Source organism: Anastrepha ludens, chromosome 6, assembly GCF_028408465.1.
Source record: "Anastrepha ludens isolate Willacy chromosome 6, idAnaLude1.1, whole genome shotgun sequence".
In the NCBI taxonomy this organism is placed as follows: domain Eukaryota; kingdom Metazoa; phylum Arthropoda; class Insecta; order Diptera; family Tephritidae; genus Anastrepha; species Anastrepha ludens.
The window spans coordinates 39,258,409-39,272,178 of NC_071502.1; the positions used below are offsets into that span (position 1 = coordinate 39,258,409).

The 13,770-nt window shown below is 34.7% G+C and overlaps 1 protein-coding gene across 2 annotated transcripts; it reads left to right on the forward strand.

Annotated features, from left to right (window-relative positions):
• Positions 1-22: 22 nt before the first annotated feature.
• LOC128868383 (sulfhydryl oxidase 1) lies at positions 23-10,463 on the forward strand. Of its 2 annotated transcripts, XM_054110409.1 has the most exons (4): positions 23-1,331; positions 4,510-4,962; positions 9,241-9,604; positions 9,671-10,463. In XM_054110409.1, exons 1-4 carry the CDS (start codon positions 360-362, stop codon positions 9,715-9,717), a joined length of 1,836 nt encoding a protein of 611 aa, XP_053966384.1. In that variant the 5' UTR covers positions 23-359; the 3' UTR covers positions 9,718-10,463. The 2 variants fall into 2 exon arrangements, with proteins under 2 accessions (XP_053966384.1, XP_053966382.1); XM_054110407.1 differs by having other exon boundaries at positions 9,241-10,463.
• Positions 10,464-13,770: the final 3,307 nt, after the last annotated feature.

The window sequence follows — 13,770 nt, forward strand, 5'->3', positions numbered from 1 at the left end:
TTGCCTTTAGTTGTCGGGTATATGTAAGCAATAACGGTAGTTGTTTATAATCAATTCGGTGGGAGTGTGGAATAATGGGAATTTATTTTGATACAGTTTATTTTGGATACGGTATTTAAGGTCACCGCTTTTGGAAATATAAAGAGAGCTAATTTAAATCAGCTGTATGATTAGTATCAGGAATTCCATCAAAGCAACAGCTTGCTGACGTGAAAGATCACTTGATAGGCCTTGAAAAACAGCGAATGGTTTTAGTAACAGTACGCCAAGTAAAAGCATTTGCATACAAGTCGGTCTATTCGCGCTTACACTGCTCACTATTCTGTTTGGAATTCAAGACTCTTCAATAAGTTGCAACAATGAGTTCACCCCGTTGCGTCGGAATTTTCGCCATAATGGTAATGGTAGTGAGACTTTCTATACTAACATCTGCTAGTGTCATTCCAACTGGATTGGGGGGTGGCCCCGTTTCGCCTGAATTAGGTCTTTACGATCTTAATGATAAGGTGACTGTCCTCACAGTGAACAATTTTAATGACACGGTACTACATCAAAATCGTTCCTTGCTGGTAGAGTTTTATAACACATTTTGCGGTCATTGCCAACGTTACGCTCCGCACTACAAAGAGTTAGCGGAAAGATTGTATCCGTGGCGTGAAACTTTACTCGTTGCAGCCATCGACTGCAATGCATTCGAAAACACTGGAATTTGCCGTGACTACGAAATATTTGCATATCCCACATTACGTTACTTTTCACCCGGTTATATGTGCAAAGAAGGAAACTATGGTCAATTTGTTAAGCCAAATGTCAAAGTGGATGACCTTGCAGCGAATATGGCTCAACGCTTGGTAGCAGAAAATGGCACCGATAGTCTGCCAAACTTTCCAAATCTACATAGTGTGACTGAAAACGAAGAAAAAAATCTTTTCGAGGGCTTAGATAGCAATAGAAAGTTAGTGATATTAGCGTATGAACCGGAGAACACCACCGTGGGTCTAGAGAGTGTTTTAAACTTTCACTTATGGCCGGATGTGCAGGTACGCCGGATCACTGATTTAAATGTGGCCAACAAATTCCAAATCGACGGAATACATTATAAGATAGCAACAGTAGATAGACAAGGAAACGTGGTGCCGTATAGTGTGAAAGAAGACACACCACAAGCATACGTGGCTACAATTCAAAGTATTCTAGAAGCGCAGCATTTTAAGCCCCGCTCAGTAGAAGTAAAAAAAGGTGTAGCTAACACTGCACAAGTCCCTGATGACGAAACCGGGCGAACAGCTATAATTTCTGAAGTGCTTCGCAATAAGCATTTCGTTTATCAAGTAAGTGGGAATATTTTACAGATACAACAAAATTATTAACACTAATTTCAGAATATGCATTAAATTGTGGTTGTATTGACAAAACTAGTAATATGCCTAACAAATGTGAGTACATACGTGTGCTTGTTTAAGCTAAATAGTATTTGCTCAAACAGCTGTATCATCTAATGCGTCGCGTGCTTTCATTCACATAACATAGCCACTAGTAGACCGAAAGTAGTGAAGTCAATTCTTAAAATCGGCATGATAAATCAAAATGATTTCTTATTCAAAGCTGTTAGATCTAGTTGTAACCACTCTTAAAGCAGCAACAAAAACAACAAAAAAGTTTTCCCAATAGCCTTTTATATTTGGTCCTTATAGGATAAGCTGATAATTTGATAAAGTCAATAATTTAATATCTAATCGCTAATCTTGGCGCAACGCTCCCTTAATTACAATATTTGTTATTAAATAATTATCGTATTTCCACACATGACTAAAGGCATTTGAAGAAAAGGAAAATAAATATATTTTCAAAAACACAGAACTCAGCACCTCTCACTCCTTCCGTGAAGGGTAGTTAAAACAAAGGATTAATTAGAATTGTATTTATTAGAATTCGTATCTGAATTGTTTCCGAGCTTATCAGTTTGTTATCAGGCGTGTTGCAGACAGAACGAAAGTGATTTTTTAGTAAATTTGTTAAATTTTCGACAACTCAACTTTGCCACTAATGAAAGAAAATTCGAAATGCAAAAAGACATAGATTTTGCATTCTTATTACAAAGTACAAAAATTAGCTTAAACCTATTAAGTAAAATATCTTAAAAAATTCATATTACATAATTTAGAAAAAAAAAAATTATCATCTGTGACTCCACATTATAATTTGCTTTAATTTGCATAATACTGCAAATGTGTATTTTAGCAATAATTGTTTAATTTTAGCATTCCGAAATTGCGCTTGACGCGGGTGGTAGACAGGTGTCATAGCTAGCAATTTGTTTTATCGCCTTAAAAAATACCTATGCACATGACTTTACGGCATTCGTAGGCAATTTATGTAAGGAACTAATTGCTTAGAATTTATAACACACAAAAGCACAAAAATGAAGTATTAAATTATTTTGTATTTAAGTTAGTTCTAAATGCCATAATAATGGTAAAATGTGAACAGGTAATTTTTGCATACCAAAGTATAATAAATCAATGTGAGCACAAGTGCAGCTTTGTATATTACGCTACAAATTATTTTCGCAAACAAGCTTCAAGTTGTTAGTTTGTATTTATATTTGTATGTAAAAGCGCTATTAACTTTTTGTTGATAATATAAGTTTTTGACGGATATGGAATATGTGACGATCTATCGTGCACTCTTATCAACTGATTAAAAATATGTACAAATGTACATATGCATATTGGAAGCGCTTACTTGATAAGCGCTTAAAGCGAAATTATCAAATATCTGTAAGATAATTAATATAGGAAAGTAATCCATAAGAGAGAGTTCTCACGCCAGTAGGTTCTACGTAACCGGAACTATACAGATTTATATCCGGGCAAGAACTGTCAAAAAAAAGTTATTATTTTTTTATTTATATTTAGTTTCAATAAAATTTGTTATACATACATCAAAGAAAATAAATTACGATATCAAATTAGGGAGATGTTAAAACCCCGATATTCTATATTAACAAAATCATCGATCCCTACCTACGAGTATTTAAATAAAATGACGGGTAACATGCCTTGATCATGTCTATTCTCTTAATTCGTTCAGCTCAGCAACCAAATATAGGTAAAATATCATCACCTGAAATACAAAAGGCCATAACGAAAAAAAAAATTTAATTGATTTGTATTTATTACACAATATGCAAAATATTAGTAGAAAATTGAAAAATTCTTAATAGGTGCATAACTGGGCTTTGATATTTTACGAAAAATAACCAAAGGTAAGTTTTGAAAACTAACGCTCTACAAAACTCTCATCATGCCCGTCCTAACGTATGGCGCAGAAGCTTGGACGATGACAATAGACGTAGCTTGGAGTATTTGAAAGAAAGATTCTGCGTAAAATTTTTGTACTTTTACACGTTGGCGACGTTGAGTATCGTAGGCGATGGAATAATGAGCTGTATGAGATTTACGACGACATAGACATATCACAGCGAATAAATATTCAGCGGCTATGTTGGCTGGATCATGTCGTCCAAATGGATACAAACGCTCCGACTCTGAAAGTATTCGATGCGGTACAAGCTGGTGATAGTAGAGGAAGAGTAAGGGCTTCTCTACGTTGGAAAGATCAGGTGGAGAGGGACTTGACTTGTCCAAGTGTCAATTTTCGATTTTGAAAAACTAAAGTTTTGAAAGCAAGTCCCCGATATTTGGTAAAACTATTTATTTATAGCAATATTTTGTTCAGAATAAAATGTAGACCAAGCAATGAGTTTTCTTAAATTTGGAAACACTTGAGAACGAGACATTGACTCGCCATATTTTTTTAAATATAAACTGTGCTCCTATATAACCAAAAATAAATCTTCCGCTTCTGTTTGAAACTATTGAAAATGTCAGCTCTTATTTATTATTTAGGTTTTAATTAATTTTTTTTTTTTTTTTTTGTTTTTAGAAGAAGGTTTTTATTTTTTTACTAAATACAATTTATTTGAAAATTCAGGTTTGTGGGGTTTTGAGTAGAATTTTTTTCTTAATCTAGCCAATATAAATAGTTCCATGTGAGATAATTGTACCTATGTGTAAAATCTTCGAAAAAATAATCTAATGAGAGAATAATTTGCCAAGTAACACATTTTATTAATTTTTTTATCAAAAAAATTTAGAAATGGAAATACTTTCTTGTTTCAAGGAATTTTTCACTATGAGTATTTTTTAGTTATTGAGAATTATTAATTGATTGACGAAAGGACAATTTTTGACCCGCGAAATTAAATATTTGTCCACATATTTCGTGTTTCACATTAATTTAATCCATATTTTTCAAAACATGATATTATTTAATAACCAACGACTTGCGTGCTACATACATACATACATCTGTATGTGAAATGCAACTTTTCTCAATCCTGCTTTCAATATGGTATTTAATTAAATATCTTGTTTGGCCACCAATCATAGCTTTATTTTTATTCTAACAGTTGTTTAAACTATTTATTTTTCCTTATTATTATAGGCTGACCTCGAAATGGCCATACGTCAAATGCTATTCAACGAAATACCTAAAGTTCATGAGATACACGGCGAGCAATTGTTGGCACTACAGCGTATACTTGGCGTACTGCAACGTTATCATCCACTTGGTCCACAAGGCAACGAGGTCATTCGGCGTCTCCATGAATATGTGCTGAATGCTAATGAATCGGTTAACGGCGGCGACTTTCAAACCATGTTGGAACATTTGAATAAAACTCTCGGTCCAATATTCTCCTCAAATCACTTTGTCGGTTGTGTAAGCTCTCAGCATAATAAGCGTGGCTACACCTGTTCGCTTTGGACAATCTTCCATTATCTTACTGTACAGGCAGCGCGTCTTGAAATCAGTAATGATCCGCTGGAGGTATTAACGGCCATACATGGTTATGTGAAATACTTTTTCGGCTGTACGCATTGCTCAGAGCATTTTCAGGTAAGTCAGTGCATTGAACAAAGGGTTAAAATACACGTAGTAATAAAGTACATAAACACATACATACCTACATAAATTACATATGGCTATGTATGAATAATTAGTTTTTAATGTTGTCAACAGCTGTGCACTGAAATGAGTCCCGGAATCGTTTTAAACTGATAAGTATTGATTCAGGTTTTGTTTTTTTTTTTTGTAAAAGATTTTTACAAAGTTAATTACTGCTGGTAGCGTATTTATAGACGAAATTGAAAAATTCGCTGATACATAGTAAAAAGCTACTATATCAGCAGTAAGTTTCGCTAGAAACATATCGACACTTACAAATTAAAAACACAATTAAGGGGGAACACCACTGTGAACGCGTGAAAATTAAGTGATTTTCATGATTTTTTTTTATAATTAGGGATGATTATTTGAGGATCGGACAATTATAATTCATTTAAAATATATTCAACTATACTGACACAAATTTATTAAAAATATTAAAAATTACAATTGTTATTAATATTAATGCAATGACGTCATAAAAAAACTGTTGCACCCTGGTGGCCACGATACAACGCTGAAAAATCATCTGACAGCAAAAAACCAAAAAAAATCTTAATCTATACATCAAAGGCTATTGTCGTACGTGGCGGTTTTTTTTATTTATATATATTTTTTTTTTTTTTTTTTTTGAGAAAGTGGTGCAGATGCGAAATGAGTTTATGTTTTTCCCCTTTTTTTTGTTTTCGAAAGGCTTGAAAAAATATTAATTTTCGGAATTTTTAAAAACGGCTATGTACGACTGTAGCCAATACATGTACAAAAATTAAAATTGGTTCATAAGTCTTCGATAAATCGAGGTGTTCAGAAAAGTCGTTTTGAGAAAAAGGCGTTTAAAGTTTTCATTGGCCGTTGTAACTCACTACCTGCACTTATTGTATTGGGTATAACTTCGTCAATTTTCAAAATTTTAAGTTAACATTTTTTTTTTACATATTTTTGAATATATCTACTTAAAGAAAATGCAAACAAATTTAGGTATACACGCACGATAAAGTGGGTTTTCTAATTTTTTTATGTTTTCCGCTATTTATGCTTTATTCGTACTCTTCATGACATGAAGTCGCAGAAGATGAACGAATGCAGCTTGAGTCAAACTCTAGAATAAATGGGAACCGTAAATAATGATAATTTTTATAATTTCAACAAATTAATCCATCGGAAGGAGAAATGATTTTTTCATAAGGAGTACACCAACATAGCCCTTGTTACACGGGCTACCTTCAGCTGCATTAATTTTTATTTTTGTTAAGGTATAAAAAAACTCTAATTATTTGCTGAGATTTATTTATTATTTGAAGGTAAAAGTTATTTTTTGACTTAATTTTTTTGCTTAAAAAATAAAAACCTGAGTTTTATCTTTGCTTAAAAAAAGTTGATTAGAATTGTGCTTATCATTATTATTATTATTGTCAGCATCATTACTTTTATAATATTATTATCGTTATAAATATTATATTTTAACACTATTTTATTTAATAATAAAGTTCGTAATCGTTACGGGCTCTGGTTGTAAACAAACATACACACATACAAACAAACATTTGTTTACACATTTGGCTGCTTTTCTACCCACATTAATGTTTACGTAATTTTTACTTTACTCGAAATTTTTTTTATTTCATTCCACTGTCTCTTCTCAACTTAGGTATATGTTGTGGGAAAGAATTATTTAGTTCATTCAGCGAATCAGAGCGCCATCTTCACGGTTTTTTTTTTTTTTTTTTTTTTTGATACTTTAGTTCATTGAACTTGTATGTGTAGGGTGTTTTTTTAACTGCATGAGAAATATCGATATCCATAACTATGGTTTGACATCTCAGAATGGCAAACTATGTTGACATTTCTGTTCAGCACGTCGTTTGACAAGTCATAATAAATCGCTTAATGCCAAAATAACGCTTCCAAATTAAGGAAATTTACTATGAAAAAATAAATATGTTGGCAAAGCTCGGCTCTTATTTCTTTCGAAATGAGGAAGTAGCTGCCGTTACAGCGAATGGCGAACGCTATCGAGCCATGCTGACTGAATTTTTGTTTCCAAATATTAATCAGTTAAACATCGACGCCATTTGGTTACATACACACAACGAACTTAACAATTGAGTTATTGCAATATTCAAACCACCATACGGACAAAATTGGACAAGTGGACTATGAAACTCGTAGCCGCGGCCGAACATTGGACTCAAAAAATAAATTCCACGAAATATCGGCCAAATTTTAATAAAAAAGTGCATCCAATAATATTTCTGATCTGTATTATCATTTAAGAGTGGTCAAACTCTTAAAAAACACCTGCTATATAAGTATAAACGACTGTATGTTTCCCTATGATCGATTTTTTCGGTGTTTTTTTTTTATTATCCGTACATTTATAATTTTCATAATACAAAAGAGTATTTCTGTGTGTTACAATGTTCGCTAAATTGACTTATAGAGAGTAACGATATATTTCTAGGCTGGTGCTTATTTGACAGTCCTTGAGCAGATGAGAGTCCCGGGTTTTCCGATAACATATAAAATAAACGTAATTTTGCTTAGGTAGAAAGACCTCTTTGTATGATATATTTCGTTCCTCTTCCCGAAAAAAGGTAGCTCAATGTGCACTATCCTAGCCTGATGTCTTTTGGCAAGACGATCGAATGGAAGTTGCATTTAGAACCAAAAAATTACAATACGTTGTTTTCGTTGTTGTAATAACATAAAACATTCTCCATACGTCTTTGGGTAATTAATGTTATTGTAAGGTCAGTCCTTTGGCGGTTATAGAAATAGACCCGTTAACGTAAATTGTGTCTTTCAGGTTTCCACGCTCGGCAATATCGATTATGAGGATTTGCTTATAATTCCAATTGATAAATCGTGATAATCAATAGGCTGTATAGCCTTGGAGAAAACCTCCTTTTTGTAATTTCTGCAAAATATCGCGATCCTGATGCCACCTAGCGAGCTCATTCTTATCTCTTATTACATCGTTATCGAGATCTGAGTTATGCTGGAAACTTCAAGTTAAAAAATTTGTGCCGATCAGGCAAGATAGAACCAACCAACTTAATGAAATTAATGGGGGGTTTTGTTGAAAACTATATTGCATTGGAACCTTTCGAACATTTCTCCTTTACTAGTTTTCAAAAGGTCGGTTCTTACAAAAGAAGCGAATTTGGAGCATCCTAATACATACACACCTGCATACTTATATATATGCAAGTATATTTCCAATACTTAAAACGATTTATTGTACAGTCCCTGCGCTAGCTAAAGCACGTTTTAAAGCCCGATTTCAATAACCAGTTAATAATGATAATGAATGATAATTTATTATTATTATTATTTTTATTAGTTTTTCCTGATAATATAAAAAATAAGAAATATTCGTGTTATTGGCGTTGTAGGTGCAGGCGATAGAAGAGAAGTTTTGCAGTTACACCTCAACTGATTTGCTTATTGGATAGTTCATTCAGTAAGAGCTGGACCGCAGACAACAAATACGGATATTAGCTGATTTGATACCAGGAAATAATTATTTATTTAAAAAAAAACTCTTATATTACAATTTCTTAAACTGTTCCGCAATGTCAGAAAAATTAATGTGATTTCGAACGTGTTAGTGCAAACTAGCAAATGCATCCAGCCTTTCTTGTTCTTCTCTTTAAAATTTTGATTATTTTTCATCGCAATGTTGCTATCGAAAATTTCCCTAATCCGCTGAAATTATGAGAATTAAGTCTAATAGTTAATCCGCATTAGTTGCCCTTAATTTCTGAGATAATTCCGAATTAACACGTTCCCTGTCCCAATACAAAAATGCAAAATTGACCGACAAGTCCAACAGCGTTTTTTGAATAAATAGTTTTTTTTGTAGTCATAGCTTTAGTAATAATAATAATTTAAAAAAAAAACGGATGTAGGGTATTTCTACCTGAAACACATATGGTCCATGAGCGTAAAGGGACATTTTTGCTTCTGCACGTTCATGAAACACATGTGGAACGTATCAGTGCTTATCAGGCGCACGTTTCCTGAACCATATGTGGCTCAGCGGACAGGGAACGTGTTAAGCTATTAACGCCACCGTCTGTCTAGGCTATTACATGGCTGCACTTACATAGAGGGGAGGGACACCTTTTGTATTCATTTTGATTGCTTGTTCAACGCTAGTGAATGTACTTTTTTATCTATAATATTATTAACTAATGCACACTAATCACTTATATGCAATTCCCACAGGCCATGGCAACTCGTCGGAAAATTTGGAACGTACCCAGCAAAGATGAAGCCGTGCTCTGGTTATGGGCCGCACACAATGAAGTAAATAATCGGTTAGCTGGTGATGACACCGAGGATCCTCAATTTGCCAAAATACAATTTCCCAGCGAATCAAGTTGTCATCAGTGCCGCAGAAGTGATCAAAGTAAAACTGACGTCAACTGGGATAAGGATGCCGTACTCAGTTTCCTTAAAAATATTCACAATCCCGGCTTTGTCAGCCGTTACGGTATCGACAACGAAGCTGTGTTGCAGCCATCGCTGGATAAGTTGCGTCAAAAACGCAGGGTCGGTAATGTGTTCTCCGAAATGGACATGCGTATGGGTATGTTGTTGTATGGGTTCTGTGTCATCATGATGGTTGTTGCATTCAAACTATTCGCCATTAAAGGTTATCGCAAAAGGCCATATATGCATGACGCGCTCGGAAAAGTCTAACATAGCACCATGGAGATGTCAAGTAATAATAATAATAATAAATAGAAAACGCAGAGAAAATGACAAAGTTTCACCATTATGTGAAACAGAGTGATACATGAGACGAAAACTTGTTTTTTTACAAGACAAAGACAAGGACTCTCAATTAAGATTCCATTTATAGTGTAATATGTATATAATGATGTGAAGATTATGGCTTGAGCATAAACTTGAGGTGTAAGCATTTGAGCATTTCAAAAGAAATCGAAAGTGACTATTTTTAAAAGCAAAATAAATTCTAAAATTATTGTTGATCAATTACGTTGCTTAATATACATATTTACAATGAATACAAAAATTCTCAATACTGTAATTCCAATGATGTTAGTTAGCTATACACATGTACATTTATACAAGCCTTCCATACATAATATTGTATATTTTTAAGAAATGAGCGATTGTTGTAACGAACCCACAGAAATTACATACATTTATATTATAAGCAACTGCACCTACAACAAACTTTTATTACTTTTTTTACTCTGACACGCGACACGACAAACATAAATATATATGTACGAGTATGTACGAATGTTTATGGAAACAAGTAGCATTTTCTTTATGCCAATTTGTGATCCGTAATATAAAATCTAGTATATGATTGCAAAGTCAAATAAACCGAAGCAGCTGATAATTTGCTATTGTGATGCACATCGGACTCATTATATTAATAGATTTATTTGTAAATAAATAGAATAAAAACATCATTGAATCTCTCTTTAATTCCACACCCAAACAAAGAAGACACATTTGAGCTGCGGCAGTAAATTGATAAGATAAGCTTTTGTTGTACGAGTTTGTTTGCTGTTATTGAAAGTGTAAGCGTGTAAAACACACATCCGGGGCATGTCCACATTGTAGTAACAAGACAATGAAATCGCTACCGAGATGTAAGATGTAGTGAAACAACAAATGCAAGCAACCATTCACAGATAACATTGCTAAATTTAATTATTAACAATGAACACCACAAATGTAAACAAGTCGTTACCATAGATTACGGTACAATACAAAAACGAATTTCAAAATTTTTGTTTTTGGAAATTTTGTTTTTTATAGCCATGTGGTTATAATTTCGTGACATGGAGTTTGGTATACATACATATATTAGGTTAGGTTAATAGTTAATGGTAGTAAAGGGTTAAGGTATGGCCCTTCAGCACTGCGACCATATTGATCTATTGTGCACCCTATGCTGTCTATTGACTGTTAAGTATGCTTATGAATTGTACCAGCTTCTTCTGGGGGAGTGATTGAAGGTCTTCATCTGTAAGCATGAACTTGTTTAAAAACCTTTTCCTTCTATGCGTCAACCCCGGCTTTAGGTTAGGGAAAAAGAAATACATTATTTTTGTGCAAATGGTTTAAAACTGTTTTATGGTCGAAATTTAGTTCCTGGGCTGTGTTATTGCCATGCCGGTCAAATTCGATTATTTCTGTGATTTTAACGACATTTTCTTTAACAACAAAAATGTCTGAACGGAATCGACGAAACCAAAATTGCCACTAATTAGCTGTTGCAGTATCGGCACCATAAACACTAATCACAATTTCAGGCCCGGCTTGCATTTTCGTCTTTATCAAAGAAAACTGTAAAATATACCGAATTTTCCATTGTTAACTTCCTGTAACTCACAACTGAATGGAACAAACAAGAAACAGCAAACACATTTTTTTGAATGTGAAATGTCACCTTGACAACGAGCATAAACTTTAACACTCTCACACTACAGCCATTTACTAAAAAAATAATGGATTTCTTTTTCCCAGCCGAATGGGTTGGTACGTGACTACCATTCGGAATGCACAGAGACAACGTTGGTTCGAATCTCGGTGAAACACCAAAATTAAGAAAAACATTTTTCTAATAGCAGTCGCCCCTCGGCAGGCAATGGCAAACCTCCGAGTGTATTTCTGCCATGAAAAAAGCTCCTCATAAAAATATCTGCCGTTCGGAATCGGCTTAAAACTGTAGGTCCCTCCATTTGTGGAAAAACATCAAGTCGCACACCACAAATAGGAGGAGGAGCTCGGCCTAACACCCAAAAAGGGTGTAAGCGCCAATTATATACATATATATATAATATATCTGATGGGAGCTTGACCGAGATCCTCCTCCAAATTGTGGCGTGCATGTTGATGTTTCTCAACAAGTGTAGGAAGCTACAGTTTTATGCCGAATCCGAGCAACAGAAGGTTTTTTATGAGCAGCTTTTTCATGACAGTACAACTCAGAGGCTTGTCATTGCCTCCCGAGGGCGCCCGTTCCAGAAAAAAACTTGTTCTATCGTTTGGCGTTTCATGCCCAAGGTTCAAACCCAGACGCTATCGACTGGTAGTCACGCATCAACCAATTCGACCCTAACTACCGCCGGTATAAGGCTGACTATTATGATTATGTCAACCTTAATTAGTTCTGTTAGGCAGACATTTATTCTTTCAAATATGCTATACTAAGAATTGTCTAAAAATATTCCTGCTAAGCATCATAACTTTTTGCTTACATTATAAGAAAATATACCAGCTTTAAGGGGTTATATACCTTGTGTTGGTCTAAAAAATCGATCATTTTTTTATGGCATGTTCTAACATAACAAAAGTCGTTTTTTTTGGTGCAAAGCGGTTTTCATATCGAGAAAAATTTTTTTGGGCAAATAAACCATTCACATTCACTAAAAACATTTTTCTACAATAATCATTTAATTTTTTTGATTTCAGTTGAGCTGCTCATGCGCTCTTCTAAAAAACGACGTTTCGGGGGAGGGGCGATATCAACAATAAATAATAACATTTTTTAAAAGAAAAACACCAAAATGTATTCTTCGAGAGTTACCCTTCAGTATGATATATGCCTCATAAAAGTTCTAAAACATATTTAAAAAAATTATGACAATCGTGCATTTTTTCGGGCTCACAAGGTATATAACCCCTTAATACTTGGGGTACAAAGGTGCAATTACAGTTCAAGGTTTCGAAAGGTGGTAGAGACTCCGGATGAATATCGTCCAAAGCCGGTTCGTAACCTGTTAGGTTCAGTAGGTATTGTGTATGGTACTGGATCTCGTCAGCATAGTCTAAAAGATGCCTCCTGACATTCCAAGACGTTGCTTAGCCTCCAGCAAGTGCCTGCAGATGTAATTCCTGCGGTAGCAGCCCATCAAGAATTGCTTGTTGGATATCCTACTATCCGATTTAACAGGGATCATAGTAGCCTCGCTATGAAGATGTTGTAAAGGATGCATACCATGGCAGTATTTTGGCAGATTTGCAGTTTCATCCACGGCGTGTCACTAGTCACAGGCGACTAAATGAGCGTGCATAATTCAGAACCGGCCGGCCAATTGCTTTACTTGTCATCAGAAACAGTTCTTTGTCTTTGAGGATCGTGTTGCGGTTTTAGATCTTACTGAGGAGAGCAAACTAATGAAGATTATATCCAGTAATTAGTAGTTGTTAACAGTCGGTATTGGTGTATCATTCATTTTAATCTTTAGCTGTAGCTTGACCTCCTTCATCTAGATGGTGAATAGGGCCGCCGTGGATTTAGTGGGGCAATTTTGGATTTTCCTTACAGTGAAGAAACGAGAAAAGCTGAAGAGATAATCGTTCATTTTTGAGCACAAGCCATCAGTGCCATTGCCGGAAGCCAATATCAAGCAATCCTCTTCGCATAAGATGGTTTCACTCATCTTCTGGTCGTAAGGGAGGATTTGAGATATACATAGAAGGTAAAAAGCAAAGTTGAAAGGGCACTACCATGTGGCACTCCTTACTTTATCCTCTTCTGTTTTGAATTTCAGTTACGAAATATTACTGACTAGTGTCGACCACACAGGTAGTTTGTGGACCCCTCCGACGGCGGAAGAATCAACTGCTGAATATCATTGAAAGGCGTGTAATGGCTAACTGTATCGAAAGCCTCCAAAAATCTGATGTCCTACTCCCCCAGAAGCAGTTTTGGTTAAGCTCGCGATTAATCTGTGTGTTTATTGCGTTAAGACCTGTGGTGGTATA